This window comes from Mycteria americana, chromosome 2 (genome assembly GCF_035582795.1).
Source record: "Mycteria americana isolate JAX WOST 10 ecotype Jacksonville Zoo and Gardens chromosome 2, USCA_MyAme_1.0, whole genome shotgun sequence".
Taxonomy (NCBI): Eukaryota; Metazoa; Chordata; class Aves; order Ciconiiformes; family Ciconiidae; genus Mycteria; species Mycteria americana.
In genome coordinates this window covers 11,529,698-11,552,000 of record NC_134366.1, presented here as the reverse complement: position 1 = coordinate 11,552,000, position 22,303 = coordinate 11,529,698, and the positions used below count along the sequence as shown (strand labels likewise).

The 22,303-nt window shown below is 37.3% G+C and overlaps 1 protein-coding gene across 5 annotated transcripts in view; it reads left to right on the top strand.

The window, feature by feature from the left end:
* Positions 1-22,303, top strand: part of ESYT2 (extended synaptotagmin 2) — a 92,436-nt gene that overhangs the window by 50,301 nt on the left and 19,832 nt on the right. For 3 of the 5 annotated variants that reach the window (XM_075492399.1, XM_075492401.1, XM_075492403.1), the window contains exons 7-14: positions 8,484-8,531; positions 9,469-9,524; positions 14,461-14,581; positions 15,191-15,367; positions 15,780-15,862; positions 17,212-17,260; positions 17,925-18,014; positions 18,598-18,693. In XM_075492399.1, the coding sequence (XP_075348514.1) occupies positions 8,484-8,531; positions 9,469-9,524; positions 14,461-14,581; positions 15,191-15,367; positions 15,780-15,862; positions 17,212-17,260; positions 17,925-18,014; positions 18,598-18,693 (720 nt within the window). The remainder of the gene's footprint in view (positions 1-8,483; positions 8,532-9,468; positions 9,525-14,460; positions 14,582-15,190; positions 15,368-15,779; positions 15,863-17,211; positions 17,261-17,924; positions 18,015-18,597; positions 18,694-22,303) is intronic. The other 2 variants (XM_075492400.1, XM_075492402.1) reach the window with 1 other exon arrangement.

The window sequence follows — 22,303 nt, the reverse complement described above, 5'->3', positions numbered from 1 at the left end:
TCATTTTCTGTTTATTCTGAAAACATCAGTATGTAAAACTGCTAAATATGGGGTGCAGATATGAACACCTTAGGACCATTTTTTTTGAGGTAATTATGGTGTGTATTTGCCTTCTAATTTGTCTGTGACAAAGGGAATAAATCATGCAATAAAGTGGGTTCTTTGTCTTGAAACAGTATAAAATTACTTTTCCAGAGCCTTGGTAGCCTACATAGATTTTTAAAGTGTGACATAATGTCAAAACTTGCGATTAGAACATGAGAACCAGTCTGAAAGCACAAGTTGTGGTTAGTCTTATCAGCTACTACCAAGCTACTTATATGTTATATTACTTAAACATTTGTGGCTTTGCAGGATTAAGGAAGTAGTACAAACCCAAAATTATTCATGCTAAGTTGGAATTTTCATCCTGATTTAATTATTTATTTATTAACTTTTTTTTCAGAGTTAAGATGAGCATGAGATTTAAGAACATGTACTAATAATTTGCACCATTAATTTTCAAAGAAGAATACACTGAATTTACCTTCAATTTTCTTAAATATAAATGTTCTGTGTGTTCGAGTTCATAGTTTGTTATTGTAGAACTGTACAAGTAAAACTTACATAGGAGTGTAAAATAACCCGTTTTACAACAAATTATTTCTAACAGTTTTTCCTTGCATTTGGAAATTAAAAACCTGATAGCTTTAAATTGACATTCATGTAGATAAGAAATCATAACACCTTTAAAAAAAAAAAAAAGAACAAAACAAAAAAATCCAACAAGACTGTTCAGTGTACTATATGAGTTTTAGGTAAGATCCACTTCTGGAAGGTATTACTGCCACTTAGCCTTGCTAGCATTCTGTAAACAGATATGCCTTAGCAAACTGAGCCTCCCACATACCTGGAGGATCTTTTCAAATCCAGTTGTTAACTGTGCATTCCCTTGCCGAAAATGTTAATTGCAAAACTGTTTTCCTAATGTCTGTGTTCATCTTTCATGCACAACTTCTTGTAAGTGCTTGGCTGACAGCTTGATCTATAATTGATAGAGACATTGTATGCTAATGGAAGATAATTTTGGAGGAAGAAAGGTAGAGGTTTTGTGTAAATACTGGCTCTTGGGCAAACCGGACAAGTGGTTTTAACCTTCTTTTTGTCTGTTTGAAAATGAGCCTGACAACTTAAGTCTCTCAAAAGCATTTTCTAAAAATCAGTGTTTTCAGAAGTATAGGAAACTTTCACATGTACTAGTTGAACTTTCAGTATGTTTATTAGAATATGGATACATAGTCAAATAACAGTGTGGTAAGTGATGTGAATTCCACAGCACATCAGTTCTTCCATAGTATGTGCTTAAGTATGTACTTTTTCTTGTATAGGGTAGGTTAGCCTTTTCTCACTCAAATAATCCTCCTAGTACTGTACTGGAAAGTGGGCAAAACTATTTTTAAATGAAATATCTTTAAAAAAGACATTGAATACAAAATGGTACTGGAGCCAATGATACCTTCATGCTTTCACCTGGAGAATGATGAAAGTCACCAGTCTCTGTACAATCTCTGTACAACTACTAATGATAGTATTTTTCATTTTGGATTCTGACAGTCTGGTTTCAGATATGACAAATGTATATGAACAAGTAGATGGCTTAGGCTGAATTTAGTTACCCTCACACATGCATCTAGTGTGATTCTCTGTAGAGGGGGGACACCTGAAACAGGACCTCTGACCTTCTGGAGACACTACTGGATGGGATTCTCCCATGATGGGGAAAGCTGGAAGTTTTCTGGCACAAGGAAGATGACTCCTACCCCACCTGCAGATTTGCAACTATAGAACAGATTGCATTGGACAGTGTAGCAGAGGAGGGCCTGGGAATATCTGAGCCAGCAGAGCCTGAGCTATGCTGAAGCACCAGGAGGAACTGGCAAGTGATAGTACTGAGGGACTCCCTGCTGCGGGGGACAGAGGGCCCCATCTGCCATCCTGACCTATTGTCCTGGGAGGTTTGCTGCTTGCCTGGGTCTCAGATTCAGGATGTTGTCAACTGTTAAAGCTTGTCAGGCCCTCAGACTATTACCCACTGCTGCTTTTCCATGTGGGCACCAACACCACTTCCAGAGGAGATCTGGAAAACATCAAGTGTGACTGCATGGCTCTGGGGGTGATTCAAGGGCCCAAGCGGTGATCTCAATCCTGCTGGTACGGGAGCAGGGACAAGAAAGTGATTAGGAGTAGTCAGGATGGCTTTATGAACAGGAAATCATGGTTAACCAAGACGATAGCCCCTCTATGGTAAGAAGGCTGGCTTGGTGGATGAGAGGAGAGCAATGGATGCTGCTTATCTTGACTTCAGTAAAGCTTTTGATGCTATCTTCTGCAACATCCTCGTAGGTAAACTGATGACGTACAGACTAGATAAGTGGACAATGAGCTTGACTGAAAAGTGGCTGAACTCTTAGAGCTCTATGGGTTGTGGTCAGTGGCATGAAGCCTAGCTAGAGGAAAGTCAGTAGTGGTATACCCCAGGGGTAAATATGGGAGCCAACACATCTTCATGGCTGTCCTGGATGGTGGGACAGAGTGCACCCTCAGAAAGTTTGCTGAAAACTGGAAGGAGTGGTCAATGCACTGGATAGTTGTGCTGCTATTCAGGGGTGACCTTGACAAGCTGGAGAAATGTGCCAAAAGGAATCTCATGAAGTTCAACAAAGGGAAATGCAAAGTCCTGTGCCTGAGAAGGAATAACTCCATGTACCAGGACAGGCTGGGGGCTGACTGGCTGGAAACCAGCTTTGCAGAAAAAGATCTGGGGTGTCCTGGTGGACAAAAAGTTGAACAGAAGTCAGCGATGTGCCCTTATGGCAAAGAAGGCCAACAGTGCCCTGGGCTATATTAGGAAGAGTATTGCCAGCTAGTCGAGGGAGGAGATCTTTCCTCTCTACATGGCAGTGGTGTGTCTACACTACATCTGTAGTGCTGAGTCCAGTGCTGGGCTCCCCAGTACAACAGAGATATGAAGATTCTGGAGCAAGTCCAACAAAGGACCACAAAGATTATTAAGGGACTGGAGCACCTGTCATATGAGGAGAGGCTGCAAGAGCTGGGCTTGTTTAGCCTGGAGAAGAGAAAGCACAGGGGGATCTTATCAATGTATATAAATACCTGATAGGGGAAGTAAAGACCATGGAGACAGATGCTTCTCAGTGGTTTCCAGTGACAGGACAAGAGGCAATGGGCACAATTGAAATACAATAAGTTCCTTTTAAACATAAAGAATTTTTACTATTTTTTATTTTTTAACAGTAAGGGTGATTGAACACCGGAGCAGGTTGCCCAGAGAGGTTGCGGAGTCTCCAGCCATGGAGATACTCAAAACCCAGCGGGACATGGCCCTGAGCAACCTGCTCTAGCTGGTTCTGCTTTGAGCAGGGGTGTTGGACTGGATGATCTTCTATTGGGTTTGTGTGGCAAGGTTTGGGTAGCAGGGGGGCTACAGGGGTGGCTTCTATGAGAAGCTGCTCGAAGCTTCCCCTGTGTCTGATAGAGCCAGTGCCAGCTGGCTCCAGGTTGGATCTGCTGTTGGCCAAGGGTGAGCCCATCAGGAATGGTGGTAGCACCTCTGGGATAACATATTTAAGAAGGGGCTGGGGGGGGGGAGGGGGGCGGAACTGGGCAATTGCAGCCGGAGAGAGGAGTGAGAATATGTGAGAGAAACAACTCTGCAGACACCAAGGCCACTGAAGAAGGAAGGGGGAGGAGGTGCTCCAGGTGCCAGAGCAGAGATTCCCCTGCAGCCCATGGTGAAGACCATAGTGAGGCAGGCTGTCCTCCTGCAGCCCATGGAGGTCAGTGGCAGAGCAGATCTTCATCTGCAGCCGATGGAGGACCCCACACCAGAGCAGGTGAATGCCTGAAGCAGGCTGTGACCCCGTGGGAAGTCCGTGGCGCTGGAGCAGGCTCCTGGCAGGACATGTGGACCCATGGAGAGAGGAGGCCATGCTGGAGCAGGTTTGCTGGCAGGACTTGTGACCCTGCAGGGAACCCATGGTGGAGCAGTCTGTTCCTGAAGGGCTGCACTCTGTGGAAAGGACCCATGCTGGAGCAGTTCCTGCAGAACTGTAGCCCGTGGGAAGGAGTCATGTTGGAGTAGTTCGTGGAGGACTGTCTCCCATGGGAGGGACCCCACGCTGGAGCAGGGGAAGAGTGTGAGGAGTCCTCCCCCTGAGTAGGAAGGAGCAGCAGAAACAATGTGTGATGAACTGACTGCAACCCCCATTCCCCATCCTCCTGCGCCGCTCGGGGGGACGATGTAAAGTTAAGCCCAGGAAAAAGGGAGCAGTGGGGGGAAGGTGTTTAAGATTTAGTTTTATTTCTCATTACCCTACTCTGATTTGATTGGTAATTAATTTCCCCAAGTCGAGTCTGTTTAGCCCGTGACAATAATTGGTGAGTGATCTCCCTGTCCTTAGCTCAACCCACGAGCCTTTCGTTATATTTTCTCTCCCCTGTCCAGCTGAGAAGGGGAGTGGTAGAGTGGCTTTGGTGGGCACCTGGTATCCAGCCAGGGTCACCCTACCACAGATCTCCACAGATGTTTTCCAACCCCAACTATTCTGTTTCTGTATCCTAATGGATCTCAAATGGAACTAGATGCCTGTGTATGGTCAGTTAAACCACTATTTTTATTCTGAGATTTTAATTTTTACTCCTGGCATTCATCCCAATTATTTTGACTTCAAAACTTCCCAAAAATTAATAAAAGTTTTTTAAAAAAACCCACCAAACAACTTGAAATACCACTAAGCTTTAGAAGAAAAAATTTGGATTGATATTGTATAACCACTTGCTGAAAGTAACCATGTGCTCAGGATATACAAGCCTGTAATGGTTTTACAAATGGTGAAGAAGAAAACTGAGTGAAGTAGTACAGAGCCTCCCTTCAGACTGGCAGAGACAGTTCTTTGCATGTGTCTTCTGGCAGAAAGGTTTATATTCCTATCTCAGAACCAAAATCATGTATTTCTTGGGCAGAGGATAAAAATGCTTTGGGATGTTTTGTGCAATGGAAACCAAAGCCTGGCTGTAAAGTTTTAAATTTCCCAGTCAAGGGAAATCTCCACGTACACAGTAATCAAGTGTGCTGTACATGACATTAAAGGAAAAGTAAATTCAATTTGAAAAGTTTTCTGAAGATGCTCATATGTATAGCATTGTCTCGCAATTTACCATTGCATTCATCACTTAGTTGGTGTTGTGTACCTATTATTCAGTTAATTTATTGCACATTCATCCAGGATTTGTATCGCTTCATAAGTGAAAAACTAAAACCAAGCCTGCCGATATTTATTATATATTTTAGAATGACTGTTGTTACAAGTAGCAAGAATATGATCTGCTTGATTATTGTGAAATGTGCTTTAATTATTAATTTCTACCATGTTGTTCCATTAATGCTTTTGAGCGTTGTAAAAGCCCTTGTACATTTCAGAAAAAAAATCCCATTCTGAGATGATGACACATTCTATGTTTTGAAATTATTTTATAAAGAGAGGAAATACTACTTGACAGATATGAATAATTGCAGAGTAGCCATCTAACATTAATTGTTTATCTCGTGTAAAGGAGCAAAGAGACCATAACTGTTTACCTTGTGTTTATAAAAATTAGGATTTTATTTGTGTTCCAGCCTTTGGGTAAGGAGACTTTTCATTAAAGTTTCTAGAGTCCAAAAATCAATTCTTTTATCACAGAATTTATTTTTTGAAAGCTATCTATTTCCACCTGTTTATGCAATTTGGTCACTAGAGCTACTGTTACATTTGGAGAATATCTTTCCTAATAATGTTATTTCATTTACGTCCAATGTTTTGTGCATCTGGAAACATGAACTTAGAAATTCAGATTTATATTAAACAGTATCTGATGCTGTTTTTCAATTTGTCCTGCAAGATAATTTTAATACACAGAATCTAGTAAATAAACAATTAAGTGAGAGGATGTCTTTGGAACATACTAGTTATAAAGACAAAATATCTTAATTGTGAAATGTAATTACCAGCAGAGAAATAAGAGTGTTCATTTTCAATTTATCCAGTGGTGCATTTCACCAATGATGAAAAGGCTAAAACAGAAGTGATACCAGCAACTAATGCAAGAAGTATTTTATCTTTGTTTCTTTATGGCCTAAACAGCAAAAAGAAATTATTGCTATTTAGTAAAAAGTTCAAAATTCTGTTACTTTTTTTCCTCCACCGACATACTATTTTCAGTGTCTGTTTGGCATATTGTGCTGAAGAGTAAATCAAAAAGGAAAGATTAACTTTCTGATGAAACTTGCAAAATATGGTTTTAGAAATCTCTTTAAAATAAACCTAAGGTTTCACAGTAGTATCAATTCTTCAATATCTTATTAGAAAGCTCCTGTTATTTCTAAAGCCACAGAATTAAGCTTATAGGAAACACATTACTCATAGTTCAGCAAAGTGTCTAAAGCTTTACATTTCAGTTCTCTGTACTGCTGCTCCTTTACTGTGGATACTTTGGGAAAGTGGTTTTTTAAGGGTCGGAGCAGAACAATAACAATGTTGATTTCTTTTTTTTTTTTTTTTTTCTTCCTCCTGATATCATAGTTTCATCATTATTGTATCTGAGAGATTTAATATAATTCCTGGGCAAAATCAGTATATGAAATGGATGGATAAAGGGAATACTCTGTAATTTTCAAGGGGAAAAGGCAGGACGCAAAGGCCTAATTAAATATAGTAAAATACATACAACTGGCAGAAATGTATTGTTTACTGCGTTTTAACTCACACAACATAATTTTATGTGAAGTAAGAAAATGAATTGAATAGAGCTAAACCCTGAAGTTTAGCTGTCATTCTGAGGGCTCTTCTGTCTGGTGCTGTAATAATGGAATGAAAAATTGTTTTGACTTTCATTCATTCTTTCAGAGTCTGGGAAACATGAATATCCTGAATGGTTTAGAAAATTGCATTTAGAAGAAGCAAACAGATAAACTGTAATGATCTGTATACATTTATAATTATTTTGTTCTAAATGTTGAAATATCGCAGATCTCTGTTGGATTCCTTTTAGTTGATGGAGGTAGAGAGAAAGATAGAGAGTTAGATGCCTATATTAGAGGAGTCCCTATTTCTGTTTTGCTCCTGACTACAGGAGTGTAATATGGTAAAAGAAGGAGGCTAAGAAAAATCTTGCAGCAGTTTTCTGAATGGATATCAGCAGGGCAAATGCTAGATTTTAAGTGTTCTATTGAAGTCTGTAGGTTTATTCACCCTTCTCAATGACATAGTTAGGAAGACATTAATCTCATGCCCTGGATGGGACCAAATGTTTGTGTTCTAATATGTTTACAGACTCATAGAATAGTTGAGGTTGGCAGGGACCTCTGGAAGTCATCTAGTCCAAGCCGCCTCGTCAAGCAGGGCCACCTAGAGCTGGTTGCCCAGGACCATGTCCAGATGGCTTTTGAGTACCTCCAAGGATGGAGGTTGACAGAGAATGATTTTGAGTACCTCCAAGGCAACCTGCTCCAGCACTGTCACCCTCACAGTAAAAAAATGTTTTCTGATGTTCAGAGAGAACCTCCTGTGTTTCAGTTTGTGCCTGTTGCCTCTAGTCCTGTCGCTGAGCACCACTGAGAGTAGCCTGTCTCTCTCTTCTTTGCACCCTCCCTTCAGGTATTTATAGAAATTTATAAGGTCACCCCAAGCCTTCTCTTCTCCGGGCTAAACAGCCCCAGCTCTATCAGCCTTTCCTCATAGGAGAGATGCTCCAGTCCCTTAATCATCTTCGTGGCCCTTTGTTGGACTCTCTCCAGTATGTCCATGTGCTGAGGAGCCCAGAACTGGACCCAGTACCCCAGGTGTGGCCTCACCAGTGCTGAGCAGAGGGGAAGGATCACCTCCCTCACCTCGCTGGCAACGGTTTGCCTAATGCAGCCCAGGATACCGTTAGCCTTCTTTGTGGCAAGGTCATGTTGCTGGCTTGTGTAGATTCTTGCAGTATCCCATGGTATGTCTTGCCTTTTGAATTGGAATATTCAGTTATTAAATCTTACTACCTTTTCCGTTGAAGAAAGGATAATGATTTTTTTTCTGCTTAATTGTTTGTTGCAGGTAGCTTAGGTGCTTCATAGGTAACATTGTTGAAATGTTTGGCCACTGTTCCAAAAGTATATTAAGTAACAGTGCTCCTTATGTAAGTAAACGTATTCTGTGTTCTCTTTAGTTGAAGTATTCACAAAGGAAATCACTAACTAAACTATTAATAGATCCTTTATAAAGAATGGTATGTGCTGGTTTTTTTAATAGAAAATGAAAGTAGGGTGATTCTTCTTGCCTGTTTGTGGAAAGATGCAACATAGGTTCTCGTAGAGATTTGTTGTTTTGTTTCAGCATTTAACTGAACCACCACAATTAGTTTCTTAACTGAGGAATCTCAAAATCATTTTAACTTTTTTCATGCAGTTATCCTTAGATTGGGTTAATTGGATTTGGAAGCATGGTGATAGTTGGGTGAGTTTGGATTTGTTCGTTGCTTATATTCAGTTAACTTCTATGCAATTAATAGAAAGTTTTCACTGAGAAGAGGGATAAGGAAAGTCAATTCTATTAGCTTTGTTATCTAGAATGAGAAGATTATAGGATTGAAAAGGACATTAGAAATTAGTTGTTAATGCCAGCAGCACTGAAAGAGAATAATGGACCTTTATAGCATTTGTATGTCTAATATTCTGTAAAGATTTTCACTGAAGGAAGTGTATATGATCTAGCAAGGAGTTATCCCTATTAATTATTTCTGAGGATTTTTCTCAATTCGATACCTAATCCTGTTGACACCTTTCTTCTTTACTGCATCAGTGGTAGAATGAATTTGTCTCTTTGTCATTGAAAACAGCCTCCTCTGTGTTTGCAAGCTGTTGTCACGTCCTCCTTCCACCTTCTTAATCCCAATCCTTTATTCTTTTTGTTGGTCATGTCTTCTAGAGCTCTTATTTTCCTGGTCTCAAATGGGATTCTTCATCAGCTTATTACATTTTGCAAGTTCATGTTAGTGACTGTTCATCTATAACAGTTCTATGGTGAATATTAAAATACTTCTCCAGAAAATAGGACCACATTTCATTGTTTGATCTTGGTTGTATGTAGTAGATATTATGTACATGTGTATATTGGGGGGTGCATATGTGTATTTATATGTGTGTGTGGAAGGGTGGGTAAGAGGATGGTGAGTTGTTTTTATAGCTCTGTTTTAAAAACCATGGCTAAAAATTATTCAGCATGGAAGAGGTTTTGGTTTTCTGTTTAAGAAAATCCTGCAAACTGGTTATTAACCCTCCACTGATCAGAATCTATAGTGGTCAGGTTTGTTTATTCAGTGTTGTGAATTCTAAGCTGCTTTTCTTTCCCCCCCCCCTTTTTTTTTTCTGTCTCTTTTCTCTGTAATTCACAGCTTTTGGAAATTAACTGGACTGGACTGACCAATCTTCTGGATGTTCCGGGACTGAAGTGAGTATATGTAAAGCGTGTTTGATATGCCTCCACCCCAATAAACCCCAGAAAATCTGAAGACCATCAGCTGGATAATTTTAGGTTAAATGACTCTGAGCCGTTTTCTCTTAATTAAGAATTATATGACATTGGTCAATATGCAGAAGGTAGTGATTTCACTACAAATGAAAGTACATCAAAAGTATATCTAGTAGGTCTTGTTAAAAACATTTTGAAAAGATAATTTGTGATCTGCTTTTTTTAGTGTTCTCAGCCTTTTCTGATTTCCAGAATCTTGAGAATTTCCTATCTGCCATCTCCTAGGACAGCAGAAAGAAAGCCTTATTTTTCACTCCAGTGGGTTCACAACATCTTGGCTTATGTTTTTGTATGCTGATACATCTCTAGTTGCTTGTGTAAAGGTAGCTAGAAATACCTTAAGACAGTAATCTAATTAAATAAACTTTCTCATCTCTTCAAGTACTTTTAAAGCTTTCAGTTTATTATGTGAAGATCAAATGGAGTAGCAAAAATATTGACCATATATAGCTAGAAAAAATGCTTGGCTTATTCAGAGCTTTTCAAAATAGTACATTATAAAACCCCAAAGAAAACAGCAGAAGCAGAGGTGAAAACCAAGCTGTTTTGAATCACTGCAATCCTGATAAGGTTAAATCCATGAATATATTCATAATTATCAAGTTGTAATAGCTGCCCAGCGGCTTTTTAATATTTAGACAATGGCTAAGGAGATAATGGTGGATCTGATACACACTTGGATTTTGTGACTAGTCCTTTTATTGGATCCCATACTCTCAAGAATTGGCTGACTCCAGAGTTATTTTTTATTGTTTAAAAGCAAGAGTTTGAATTTAGGTATTAAATTAATCCTTTAGTGCTCAGTTGCGTGACTGAAATGGTTTTTGCTTTACTTAGACATGTGAAGCCATTGCATGGAATCCCAGTTGAACAGTTTGAAATTAGAACTTGCATTAAGTAGGTTAATGGCTGCAAGAATTGCTTGTTTCAAGCCTGCTTAAGACTGCCTCAGAGGAAAGAGGTTTTCTTGACGAGTGAGAAAATGGCTCCAAAGTACAGCTCCTGAGTAATAATTTGCTATTTTGGTATAACACTAATAAATTTACGTTTAGTACTTAAGCTTACTAGGCTTCTGTGATTCATATCATGCTACATATTTGCCTGACTGCAAACACAAAACCTCAAATGTAAACAAAGTCTCGCTAAGTATCTCAAGTTTATGGTTTCCAGAGCAACCAAGCTTGGCAACATATGGATATAATGGTGCCATCTAGATGTGGTGTAGTTTCTATGGTAACTGTAACTGAGGTGACTCATGCTCTGCCTTGCCAAGAGATTTCTTCAGTGCTGTATTTGGTTTCCTTATCTGCAGAGATAGATTGTATATTTTGGTACGACAGCTTGACATGTTGTAGTTGTTATGAACAGCGATGAACAAGAGATTGCTGCTGCCACAGATACCTTTTTTGTCCTATGGCTGTTGGCTGCATGCTGAACTACTTATTTGTAGTGTGTTTGCAAATGCCTTCTGCTAAATGAATTTCTGCATTTGCTGCTGGAAGCTTTTCTGTCAGCTGTTAACAACTTCCATTGCTCTTCATATATGACTCCACAAGGAGAAGGACACAAAAGTAATTCATATTCCATCATTAGTATAGTTTACGGAGGAGTGGAATTAAAATCTCTATGTGAGGAGGAGCCAGGCTGTGAGAATACTCAAGTGCTGTCAGCAGGGGATGTGGATGTGGATGATGGGAAGATGAATTCTGTTATGGTTGCTTGAGACGTAGTAAAAATACTCTATGCAGTCAGAGATGTGCTGTCTCTGCAGTATGAATAAAGATGACGCAGGAAAAATATATAGCTGCTTATTCTGTCACTAAAAGTTAAGTAGAGCTAAATAGAGAGCAATACAACATAGTAGGTAACTGCCAGTTACTTTTCTGCAATGAAATTGAGCTTTTGAAGACATTTACTATAATAAACTACCTGAAGCATTTCACACTTCTCATTTTTGTGAACTGAAAAAATAGTTGTACTTAGAATCAATGACTTAGAGTTTTACTTAAGAAGCTGTTTATCGATGATGCATCAACATAAGGGTTTAAATTGATACATCTTTCTCTGTTGCTTGATCAGTGGTTTGTCTCTGTTTTCCATAGATCAGACCCTCTTAGTTTAAGTAATAAAATAATTTAAAAGATTGTCATTTTTGCCTTGTATTCGTGAAGAATACTTTCCATCTGGGAGCATCCCAATTGGCTAATATTTGGTTAGATAAGTTTTAAACAGCTTGAAAGTGCCACGTTGTTTTAGAATTCATTTAATTCATTAATTATTTACAATCTTCGGTATTCTTTTTCAGCTCCCTGTTTTTAAAGACTGAATATCTGCTACCTCCTCTGAGTCCAGTTTCTCTCTGTAAAATTTTGTGAAATGCCATTAATGCTGCTTCATTTTTCATATTCATTTCTCAGATGTTTTAGTGGAATTCAAGCATTTACCTTGGGCTAAAATTGTGAGACTGAGCTTTGGAATCACAGAGTTGGGGTTTGGTCCTAGCATAAAGGATTGCGAATCCTGCAAGTGACTGGGCTCTGTTGTGCTTCAGGCTGTTTCTTTCTTTTATTTAAGGAGATCTCCTGTAGCTCCGTTTGAACATTAATTGATCTGTGAACCTTTTGCTAGTCTAGGATAGGTTTATTTATGGCTATAGCTTATTGCATAATGTATGTGATCTTAACTCAATACTAGAGAAGAACATGATAATGTTTCTTTCAAGGTAGCTCTGGTATCATTGCCTCTCTTGCACTGCTAGTTTGCTTTCTCTAACCTTGGTCAGTTAGTTTTCTCCATTAATCATCTGTTCTTAAGGCATGCACTTTACTGAGCATAAAGGTAGAGCTTTCTCTTCTTGCCAGGTAGGGACACTAACAAAAGCATGAACAAAACAAACTTACCTGATGTCTCTACTGGAGATTTGTCATCAGACTTGTATTTCGGAAAGTGTGATTGTTGCTTGCGTAGTTACCATTACCTCAGCTTTTTTTTTTTTTTCCCTTTTAACTTTAAGACCGTTTGAGATGTTTATCTCTAAATTTTCAAGCCAACTCTAACAAAATAATGTGTTCTATTTTCTTGGCTCATTTTAGAGAAAGTTTAGCTATGTAAGTTGAAAACTTGGAACAAAGCAAAATGGAACTGAAAAAGTTTGAAAAGCAACATGTGTTACAATTATGACTAAAGGAAGTTACTTATTTTCAAATGACATAATTATCTTCTTGTAGCAGTTGTCTTAAGAATTACTGAAATTTGTAGGGTTAAGTGTTCATGTAGAATGAAAATCTTTGTAAATATGATTGGATAAGCTCTGCAAGAAAGGAAGGGGAATGAAGACTCCTCTTTAGGGCAGATGTGAACTCACCGAAGTTGAGAGGAAACTTTTCCTCTGAGCATTTCCTCTCGACATCGTCCACTGTTGCTTCTTTCAGAGAATCTGCACAGACCTGTCCATTGATCTTGATGCAGCCCTGAGTTTGTTCTGTTCATATTGTACTGGATCCCATTAAATTGTCAGCCATGTTCTATCATGTATCATAGTACATCTGGATTTACAGTGGAAGTGGGTAGCCAAGGGGATGCAGGCTATACGGGTTGCAAATCTCTGGCAAGAAAGATCAATGTGAACTTGAAATGGGCCAGATTGTATTTAATGGGTTAATTCTGTTACCCCTCTCTACCATAACATGTTGCTCGCCACAAAATTTTCTTCCCAAATGAAGATGTAATATATATTAAGTTTCACTGCAGCTTTTGTGTTTTTATAAATATGCTAGCTGCTGAGTCAGAGCTACTCCCAACTGCAGATTCAGTCTTAGAAAACCTTCACAAGGTGATTACACACAAGTGCTTCATCTGAAAAATGTTTTAAGTAATCAAACATTATCTGCATCTTAATTTCATAAAGACTGTAAAAGGAGAATCATAAAGTGTATTTAGGAAGAGAAATAGTTCATCCCTGAAGCAGCTCCACCAGCTTTAGTGAGAGTGCACCTGCCATTCAGAATATCTCAAGCATTTTTATAATTTTCTCTCTGAACCTTTGTACGTACCTCTAAAATCTTCCTGGATGATTGGCTTCCATGGTGAATTGTACCACTCCAGTTCTGCCTTTTTGCCAGTGTAGGCAATGTGTGTAACCAGTGGTGTTGGTCTGACAACGTACTGATTTGTGGTCAGTTCAGACCCAAACTGGGCAAACTTGTAGCTTAGGAAATCTTTCTCTGTTCTGTGTTTGTGGGGGGGTATGGGTTGGGTTTTTTAAATGATTCATTACCAATGTGATTGTACCGCCACTCCCTTTTTGCCAGGACAAAACCTGTTTTACTTCCCTAGGCTATATTTTACTTGGCCATGAGCACGTTTTCTTTGTGTTTCTGTTTTAAATGACAGTCCTCCCAGCTCAAGAGGACAACTTGTTTCATAACAATACAGGAATGGTTAGCCAAACTTTCAGGGACAATTAAATCATTGAAATACAAGAGTAGATTAACAGTTAACATCTGGTTGGTTATATGCAATGCGGGCAAGAAAACTTATGCAACAGCTTTTTACCCTGGGTGGCTTTAAAAGCGGAGTAGGGGTGAGGAGGGAACTTAGTGGTGGCAGGGAAAGGAGAACTTTATATTCCTCTCTGTGGTTTCTGCTATTCAGTGTCAGCTGCTTCCACCTGGTGGCCATTTTGGCAAGAATCCTTTATTTCAAAAAAAGTGTTTAAAAAACAGATGTCTTCTACACCCCCAAAAAGGCAAATGTTTTCTCCATTTAGGTTGTTAAGCAGCAGCAGGAGTATATTAGTGTGATATAACATGTGTTTAATTATCATGAAGTAACTGAGGATTATTTTCTCCAACAGTGGCTTATCAGATACAATAATACTGGATATAATATCCAACTACCTGGTCCTTCCAAATAGAATTACAGTCCCTCTTGTCAGTGAAGTGCAGATTGCTCAGCTGAGGTTTCCTATACCAAAGGTAAGCATGTTTCTGTTAATACTAATGATTTGGCATTTATTTTTTTCTGTAGTAGTAACTGTTAAAGGTACGCGCATCTGTGTGAATTTCTAAATATAGTTATTGCAGTAGTACAAGTTATTGTGAATCCAGTCACTTAAAATAATTGCTTTAATTTATAAATAATTTCTGTGGAGTTAGTGTTTCATAATAACACCAAGAATAATTTTTTTGTTTTGCTAGCATCTTAAACATATTACTTGTTAAAATATAGTTCAACTGTGTAGACTAAAAATTAAGTAGCACGTTTTATATTATCACTGCAAATTATTGTTAGTGCTCTTCACTTCGAAGTTGTTACTACTTATTGCTACTCACTTCCAGTAGCATGGCATTTCTTTATAACTGGCATGTTTCTGATTGTTGATGACGTTTTCTTTTCAGGAATCTCTTGAATGCTAGGTCTGCTCTGTATGTGGATCATCATTGATATCCCTCCATTTACAGGGTGTCCAAACTAAGTTTCATGTTAAGGAAATCATAATGAAAATTATAAAACATATATTGCATAAATTGTGATGACATGGAGGCTTTCAGATTACTACATAAACTCATCTTTTCCTTTTTCAGGGTGTTCTAAGGATACACTTTATTGAAGCTCAGGACCTGGAGGGGAAAGATACTTACCTAAAAGGGATTGTCAAAGGAAAGTCAGATCCTTATGGAATCATCCGTGTGGGCAACCAGATTTTCCAAAGCAAGGTCATCAAAGAAAATCTCAATCCAAAATGGAATGAAGTTTATGAGGTATAATCAATAAAAATACCTTCTTGTGCATTGTGTAAAGTTGTCTTCTAAAGTTTCTTTTGTTAAAGAAGATACTTTGGGGACTTCCTCGAGAGGCTTCTTGATGTCTCCCTCTAAAAGCCCAAAGTTCTGTAACAAAACAGAAATTCTCCAGTGATTTATATACTACTTTTGTCTAGACTAGGCATAGTAATTCTGAAAAGCAGCCTAGTCTCTTAAAGCCAACACTAGCAAATCACATCTGGAAAGCTCTTATACTTGCTCTACTCATTAAATTGCATCTTTTTTAAAGCATTTGCTTGTTGATATGTTTTAATACACAAAGGCACTGCAGTTCAATTTTTTACTGTTACTATGCCTTTTAACAAAGCTGGTTAGTTTTACCATTGACAGTGCCATCTTATACTTCCAGGCCTTAGTATATGAACATCCAGGACAGGAGCTAGAGATTGAGCTCTTTGATGAAGATCCAGATAAAGATGACTTCCTGGGAAGGTAAATGTTATAGAGAATATGCTTGTAGGTATTGAAAAGAGCTGAAATATTTCTATGTAATCTTGGGGTTTTGTTTGTTTTTTTCTTTTCTTTTTGTGTTTTATTGCAGTTGTAATTCTGCTATATTACTATATTTATAAATTCATTAAGTTTTCAAAATGGTGGTAGTATTTCCCTAATTACTTCATATATGTAAATATATGTATATAAAAATGCTTGTGTGTGTATATACACATCTATATGTTTATATTTTTTTTTTAAAAAAATAAGGTAAGTATTGTGGTACCCAAAAAAAAAAAAAAGCTTGGTTGGTTTTGTTTTTTTTTTTTTTTTAAGGAATTGTACCCTACCTGCTTTAATGTTTGTAAGCTAGCACTAAGTCTTAATTATTTCTTCAGGCAAAGTTAATATAGCTTTATAACTGTGTATCTTCTTCATCTTCATAGTTTTTAAATGGCTAGCTCACAGTTTATTTTTCTCTAAGAGCTGATCTTAACTATTTGGTTAAAGAAAAAATTTTGCTGTAATGCTTTCGCAAACATTACTCACTCTTAGATTCCATAGGCCTACCTTTAGTGTTTACCCATAAACATTTCAGGGTTTCAGTCAGCTTCTTTCTCCAGTAATTTGTCACCTTTATTTCTTGCAGAGTTTTGGAGCTTCCCATTGTTGCTTTCCATACAGAGTAGAACTCCCTTATCTTTCCAGCTCCTTCTCTCTTAACAGGAGCAACAGTACCTACTTCTCTTCTCATTAAAATAAAGAAGTAGGTAGTACAAAGGCTTCTTTTCTTTGCACTTCCCTAATCTTACACTGAAGTGGTGGGGGGGGGAAGTGGCATAATGTGTACATCAGTACTAATAAAATATAAAGCCACGACAAATGTTCATGCACTGGCATGCAGTTGTCTGCCCTGTTTAATTTTTAGCAGATTCCCTGGTACATTTTTAGCTTGTGTGAACTAGCACTCTCCCAGACAATGCCAAAGCATGAATTCAGTCATAGCATATGTCCAGGGGCTATTTCCAGTGGGTAGTTTGGATGTGGTCACTGTTCTGAGAGTTTGGTCATACGTATGTGAGCCATATTGTGCCAGTTGCCCTCATTGCTACAAAATGGGCTCTAGTATAGGCATATTTTCTGTTATCCTGCATTCATCTTCGTTCAGCCATTTCATTCCCTACTTCTTCCTCTCTCAGGGGCTAAAAGAATAGTATTCTGCTCTTTTGATCTCAGTGGAAGCCTGGATACTCAGCAAGCACAGGGTGGGGTTTGAGTTCTGTATTAGATTTTTTGCTTCTTGGCTAAAATACTAATTTTGTTTGTTTGTTTTCTTTTCTTTTTTCTAGTTTGATGATAGATTTAATTGAAGTTGAAAAAGAGCGTCTTCTAGATGAGGTAAGTGTCTAGTAAGTTTTGGTTTAAAAAACCCCATCTGTTGTATATGTAGTTGTTCTTGTATTACTATTTTTTTCTTGGGGATAGTTCCTGTATATGCAAGAATAACCTTAATGCTATAGAAATAGGTTCCATTATGATCAGTACAGTGGTTTAAGGGATATCTGAATTGGTGAAATCCAAATGATAATGCCATTCTTCTTCTGTCTTTGGGTTTTACGATTACTAGTATGTAAATGCAAAACCCAGTAACTTACATATTTGGTGAGAGCTTTTTCTTGCAGGAGAATAGTTAATTGCCTATTATTAGACTTAGCAGACTAATTTTTGTCCTACGTGCAAGAGAGATTTTATAGTAATGTTATGCAGGGTTTTTATTTCCAGAACATCTTTACAGAATTTAAAGAATTCTCTTGATATTTTAAAAATGCTTTTACTATATAACATAGAGGTTTGCGTGGCTGTTTTTGTTATTGTGTGTTGTAATATTTAGTGTGAAATAGGACATTTTAAACAATGAATCGGATCTTTTCAGGTTATGCAGACTTCAGCTCTACAAGATTTCTAGTAGAGTTTAGCATTTCCTAAATGTCCTGAACAGCCAATTGCAATCATGTATTTGTTTTGTGTCAGATAATTTCACATTACTTTGCTTAACTTTTAGTGGTTTACTTTGGATGAAGTGTCCAAAGGAAAATTGCATTTAAAACTGGAATGGCTCACATTGATGCCAACTGCTGAAAATCTAGACAAGGTATTAAAGGAACATACTATTTTTATCCTAATCTTAAATGTTGTGGGGTGTGTTTTGTTGTGGGGTTTTGGTTTTGTTTTTTTTGTTGTTGTTATTCTTGTTTGTTTGTTTGTTTTTTGTTAAGTATGTGAGTAATTTAATTCTCTAGCTGTTGGAATAAAGTTACAGGTTTATCCAAATTCACAAGCTGTTTGTCTTTAGAAATCTCAAACCAGTCATAACTGTCAATGTACTCTGGTGGCATGGGATTTTAAAATGCTTTTGTCACTGTCTTCTTTTCTCTTAGTATTATGGTTTGAGAATATCAGCTAACATTTCATTAGCCTGGGAGATAAAGCTGGATATGATGATATAATCTGTCCAGTCTAAAAAAATAATTAGGAAATGGGGTGGAAATTTCCATAAAGATGGGTTTGAAATATCTGTATGAGTCTTGAAAACTTACTTCTTATGTAGTGCATGTAGTGTGCATTTGTGAATGTTTGCCTTTTCGGAGATGTTTTTAAAATATTTTGCAGGAATGGGACAGAAATAATAATAATATTTGATTTTCACAAAGGCTTACAGTATGGTTTTGGTTTAGGTGCTAACAAGCATTAGAGCTGATAAAGACCAAGCCAATGACGGGCTTTCTTCTGCATTGCTTATTCTCTATTTGGACTCAGCAAGAAACCTGCCCGTAAGTTATATTCTGATGGATACCCTTTTGTCATGGGTATCTCTTGCGTGCTTCCAGCATGTCTTGCTTGGTAGTATGGCACACTGCTTTACTAACACACATTATGCCATGTTTTCTATACTTTCTCTCGTTTCAAAACGTGTAATGTAAGGTCCACATTTCTAGTAGTATAGTATTATAGATATATATTTAATAAAACATTACTCTTTAATCGGTGTGATTTTTCTTTGAAGAATGCTCCTTTCCTGGACTTGAAAGGCTGCATGTTTTTATTACACAGTGTTTTCCATAAATAGTATGGGATTAGCATGAGGAATTTTAAGGAACTAACTGAGAAGAGGCCCACTTCCTTGACTTCAGGTACACTTGCTTGCTTTGGTTTAGGGTATCTATGGTAGATTTGAAGGTACTGAAGTCCTCATCATGAAATTAATACTGTGCGGTTGATGTTACAGTGGCAGAATACTTGTATGAGATTTCTGTCAGGTTGTCATTTGGAGTATTGTTTATTTGCTTATGCAAAACATAAAACCAAAAAAATTAATGGTTCTGTCATTATATGGATTATACTATGGGACTGTGAAGGAGCTTGTTTATGACAAGCACAGACTGTTTTGGAGTTTATTTCAGGTTAGTAAAGTACTGTTCCTGGTTGTAAATGATAGCAGTAATAAAGTAAACTTGACCATAAATAGATATGTGAAGCATAACACTGAGTTTTGCTGTTTTTCAGCATTGCTATTAGATGAGAAATTCTGGAAGTGATGACTACAATACTAATCAGAGAATAAAGTTTTCAAGCCTCAGATTTTTTTGCATGCATTTTGCAAATTTGTCCACTCCAATTTAAGTTAAAATGCTGCATCAAACAGAGTGGTAACAAATGAAAGCTTAGTAGCCTAAACAATTTACATGACTGGCTAGTGATTTCATGTCTGTTCCAGGGTGCATAGAGCAGTGTTTGGAAGTAGTATTTACAGGTTATTTTAAAAGCTAAAAAGATGTAGCTCATTTGAAATAGAGCTCTGCATTATCTTTGTAACCTCACTGTATTGAATTCAGGGGAACTCTGTAACTTAGCAGAAAAAGAGTAGAATTACTCTACTACAGAGGAAGCAGAAATAGAATAGAATTATGATGTGCTTAACATCAGTTTCAGAATACTGCAACACACAGAAAAAGTCCGTCTGCTATCTGTTTTGTGCACTAGATTAAATTGAACCCATTTCTGTATTTTCTTGTTCGACTACTGGGTTTTATTCAAACTGTTACAAGTTTAATATATTTGTTAAAATACACTAAAGCCTCTTACTTAAAATGAATAGTTTAAAGTTCTCTCATCCACAGTGTCCAATTTTCTTCCATACAACTCTGCTTCTCTATATTAGATTAGCTTCTCCAGCAAATACTCAGAGGCTTTGTCATAAGTTTAGTTTTTTCCCTTCCTGTTTTGAACAAGAATTCTGTAACAATGTCTCCCTCCTTCAGAAAGATTAGGCTGCAAGTCTTAGGTTCTACCTAATTTGGGGACAGTATTTTAATTTCAATGTCTTAATCAGTACTTCTAATCAGTAGATCTCTAAACTGTAGGGTACAGAAAGGGGAAGTTCCTTGCACAAAGCTGACCAGTTAGGAAATCTGGGAACAGGATCCCAGATTTCTTATTGCTGTGTCTGATGTTCTGTCTACAGTACAAGATTTGCCTGGGTGGGTTGAGAATAAGAATGGTCGTAGTGTGGGACATGTTTAACCCTCTTTTTTTTTTTTTTTTTTTCCCTTGCTCTACCAGCCCAGAAAAGCAGTTGCTACAAATGACTCAGTATTTCACTTCAAGTAATTTTCTTTCCAGAAATGTGTTATAAAGAATATGATAGAAAGTAACATTGAACACTTGAAAATTCCATTTACAAGTTTACAACAATAAAATAATACAATACTCTGTTAAATTCAAGTTGTCCAAAACCAGCTACAAAAAGGCTTCACAGTTAAGTAGGGGGAAAAATATCATGGGAAGACTTCTTCATGTGGGAGAACTGAAAAGATTCCTATAGATTCTATAAAGACAGTGCGTAGATAATGTTATGGAGCTGCTAGACAAACTGCAGTGAATTATAGTGAATACAGCTTTTTTATGTGCATTTGATTCTAATATGGAACAACATTTACAAGACTAAACATGAAAGTCTGGCTTCTCATGTTGTGTTCATATTCACTGATGGGGTCATGTAGTGTAATAGCAAAATTAATTGCTCTTTTGGATTGCTTGTATTTATGGGGAACAAAAAGTTCAAAGAGAATGAAGTGTTAAAATTACACTGACCCTTATTAATAGTTTTGAAGACTTTTGTCCATAACTTTAATGTTACAGCTGAAATATTTTCTAGATGAACAAGTACTTTTTATTACCTTCAAAATGGATTTCGTAAGTTAATGCTTATCACTGGTACATTTTAGATCTTGTCATCAGCCTTGTTTTGTTTGAGTTATAGTGGATAATTCCCAGCACAGGCATTTCTTTTGCACAGATGCATCATAGTTGTGGGTTTCTGAGACACCAGGATGATTTATCTGAAATATGTTTCAAGTTAAATAGAAACGGTGTAGAAAGCTGGTCTCTAAATTTACTTAGTTGGATCTGCCACATATATCTGAACTACCAAGAGTAAACTTGGAAAATGGATTAATATATTTGAATAATTACTAAAAATTAAAAACAAAAAAACTTTTCACCTTGTTGCGCTACAGAAAGTAATTTAACAGATGAAACTATTTGTAATGACAAATATTTACTTACTTTTTGTTATCTGCTGTTTTCTCTGGAATCCTTTGACTGTTTTCCTTAACTTTTTTGTGTAGTAAAGCTGCTTATGCATTCATTCTGCCACAATCCCATCACTCTGCTTTCTCCTTCCATTTCCATCTTCCTAAGAGTATCTACGAGGGAAACTTTGGGTGTGGATACTTAAAAGAGAGGAGAGCATCGGGACTAGTCTTTTGTGAAAACACTACCTCACTCTATAGAGCACTATTTGTGAGTTCTCTGGTATTATTTATATTGTACCTTTTATCTGCCAGAGTGTGGATTAGTGCTACTAAAGCCACTCACTCTAGTGGAATGAGAGCATGCAATTTGTTTTGCTGCATGGTTTCAACAAGTGTGCATTGTTTTTGTGCTATTTTTATTGCATTTTAAAGGCTACTTAAATTTCATTGATCAGCCTATCATTGGGTAAGTAATTAACTTTTTATGATAAAAACCCAAGATAAGTTTGTTGTAAAAGCTCTTACATTTAACTTAAATTGCTGATTCATTGAGAAATAAAATGCATACTATACTAGCACACTGTGTGCTGGTGAATTGTTGGCTTTTAATGCAAAGAAATTAAACTAATAATTATTACAACCTACATCCCTGTAGTTTCTTTAAAAGGTGATGCACTCAATGTTTGTAAGAACTTACAACCTCTCCACGCTGGTTCTCAAGTATTCCTTTAAAAATGGGTGTGGTTCTTTGTGCTCCCCAAACTATAAATTCCCTTGTAAATTCTATTTCACTCCATGATGTTCCTTGTTTTGCAAATTCCCAAGCTCCTTTTCTTTTTTTCAAATT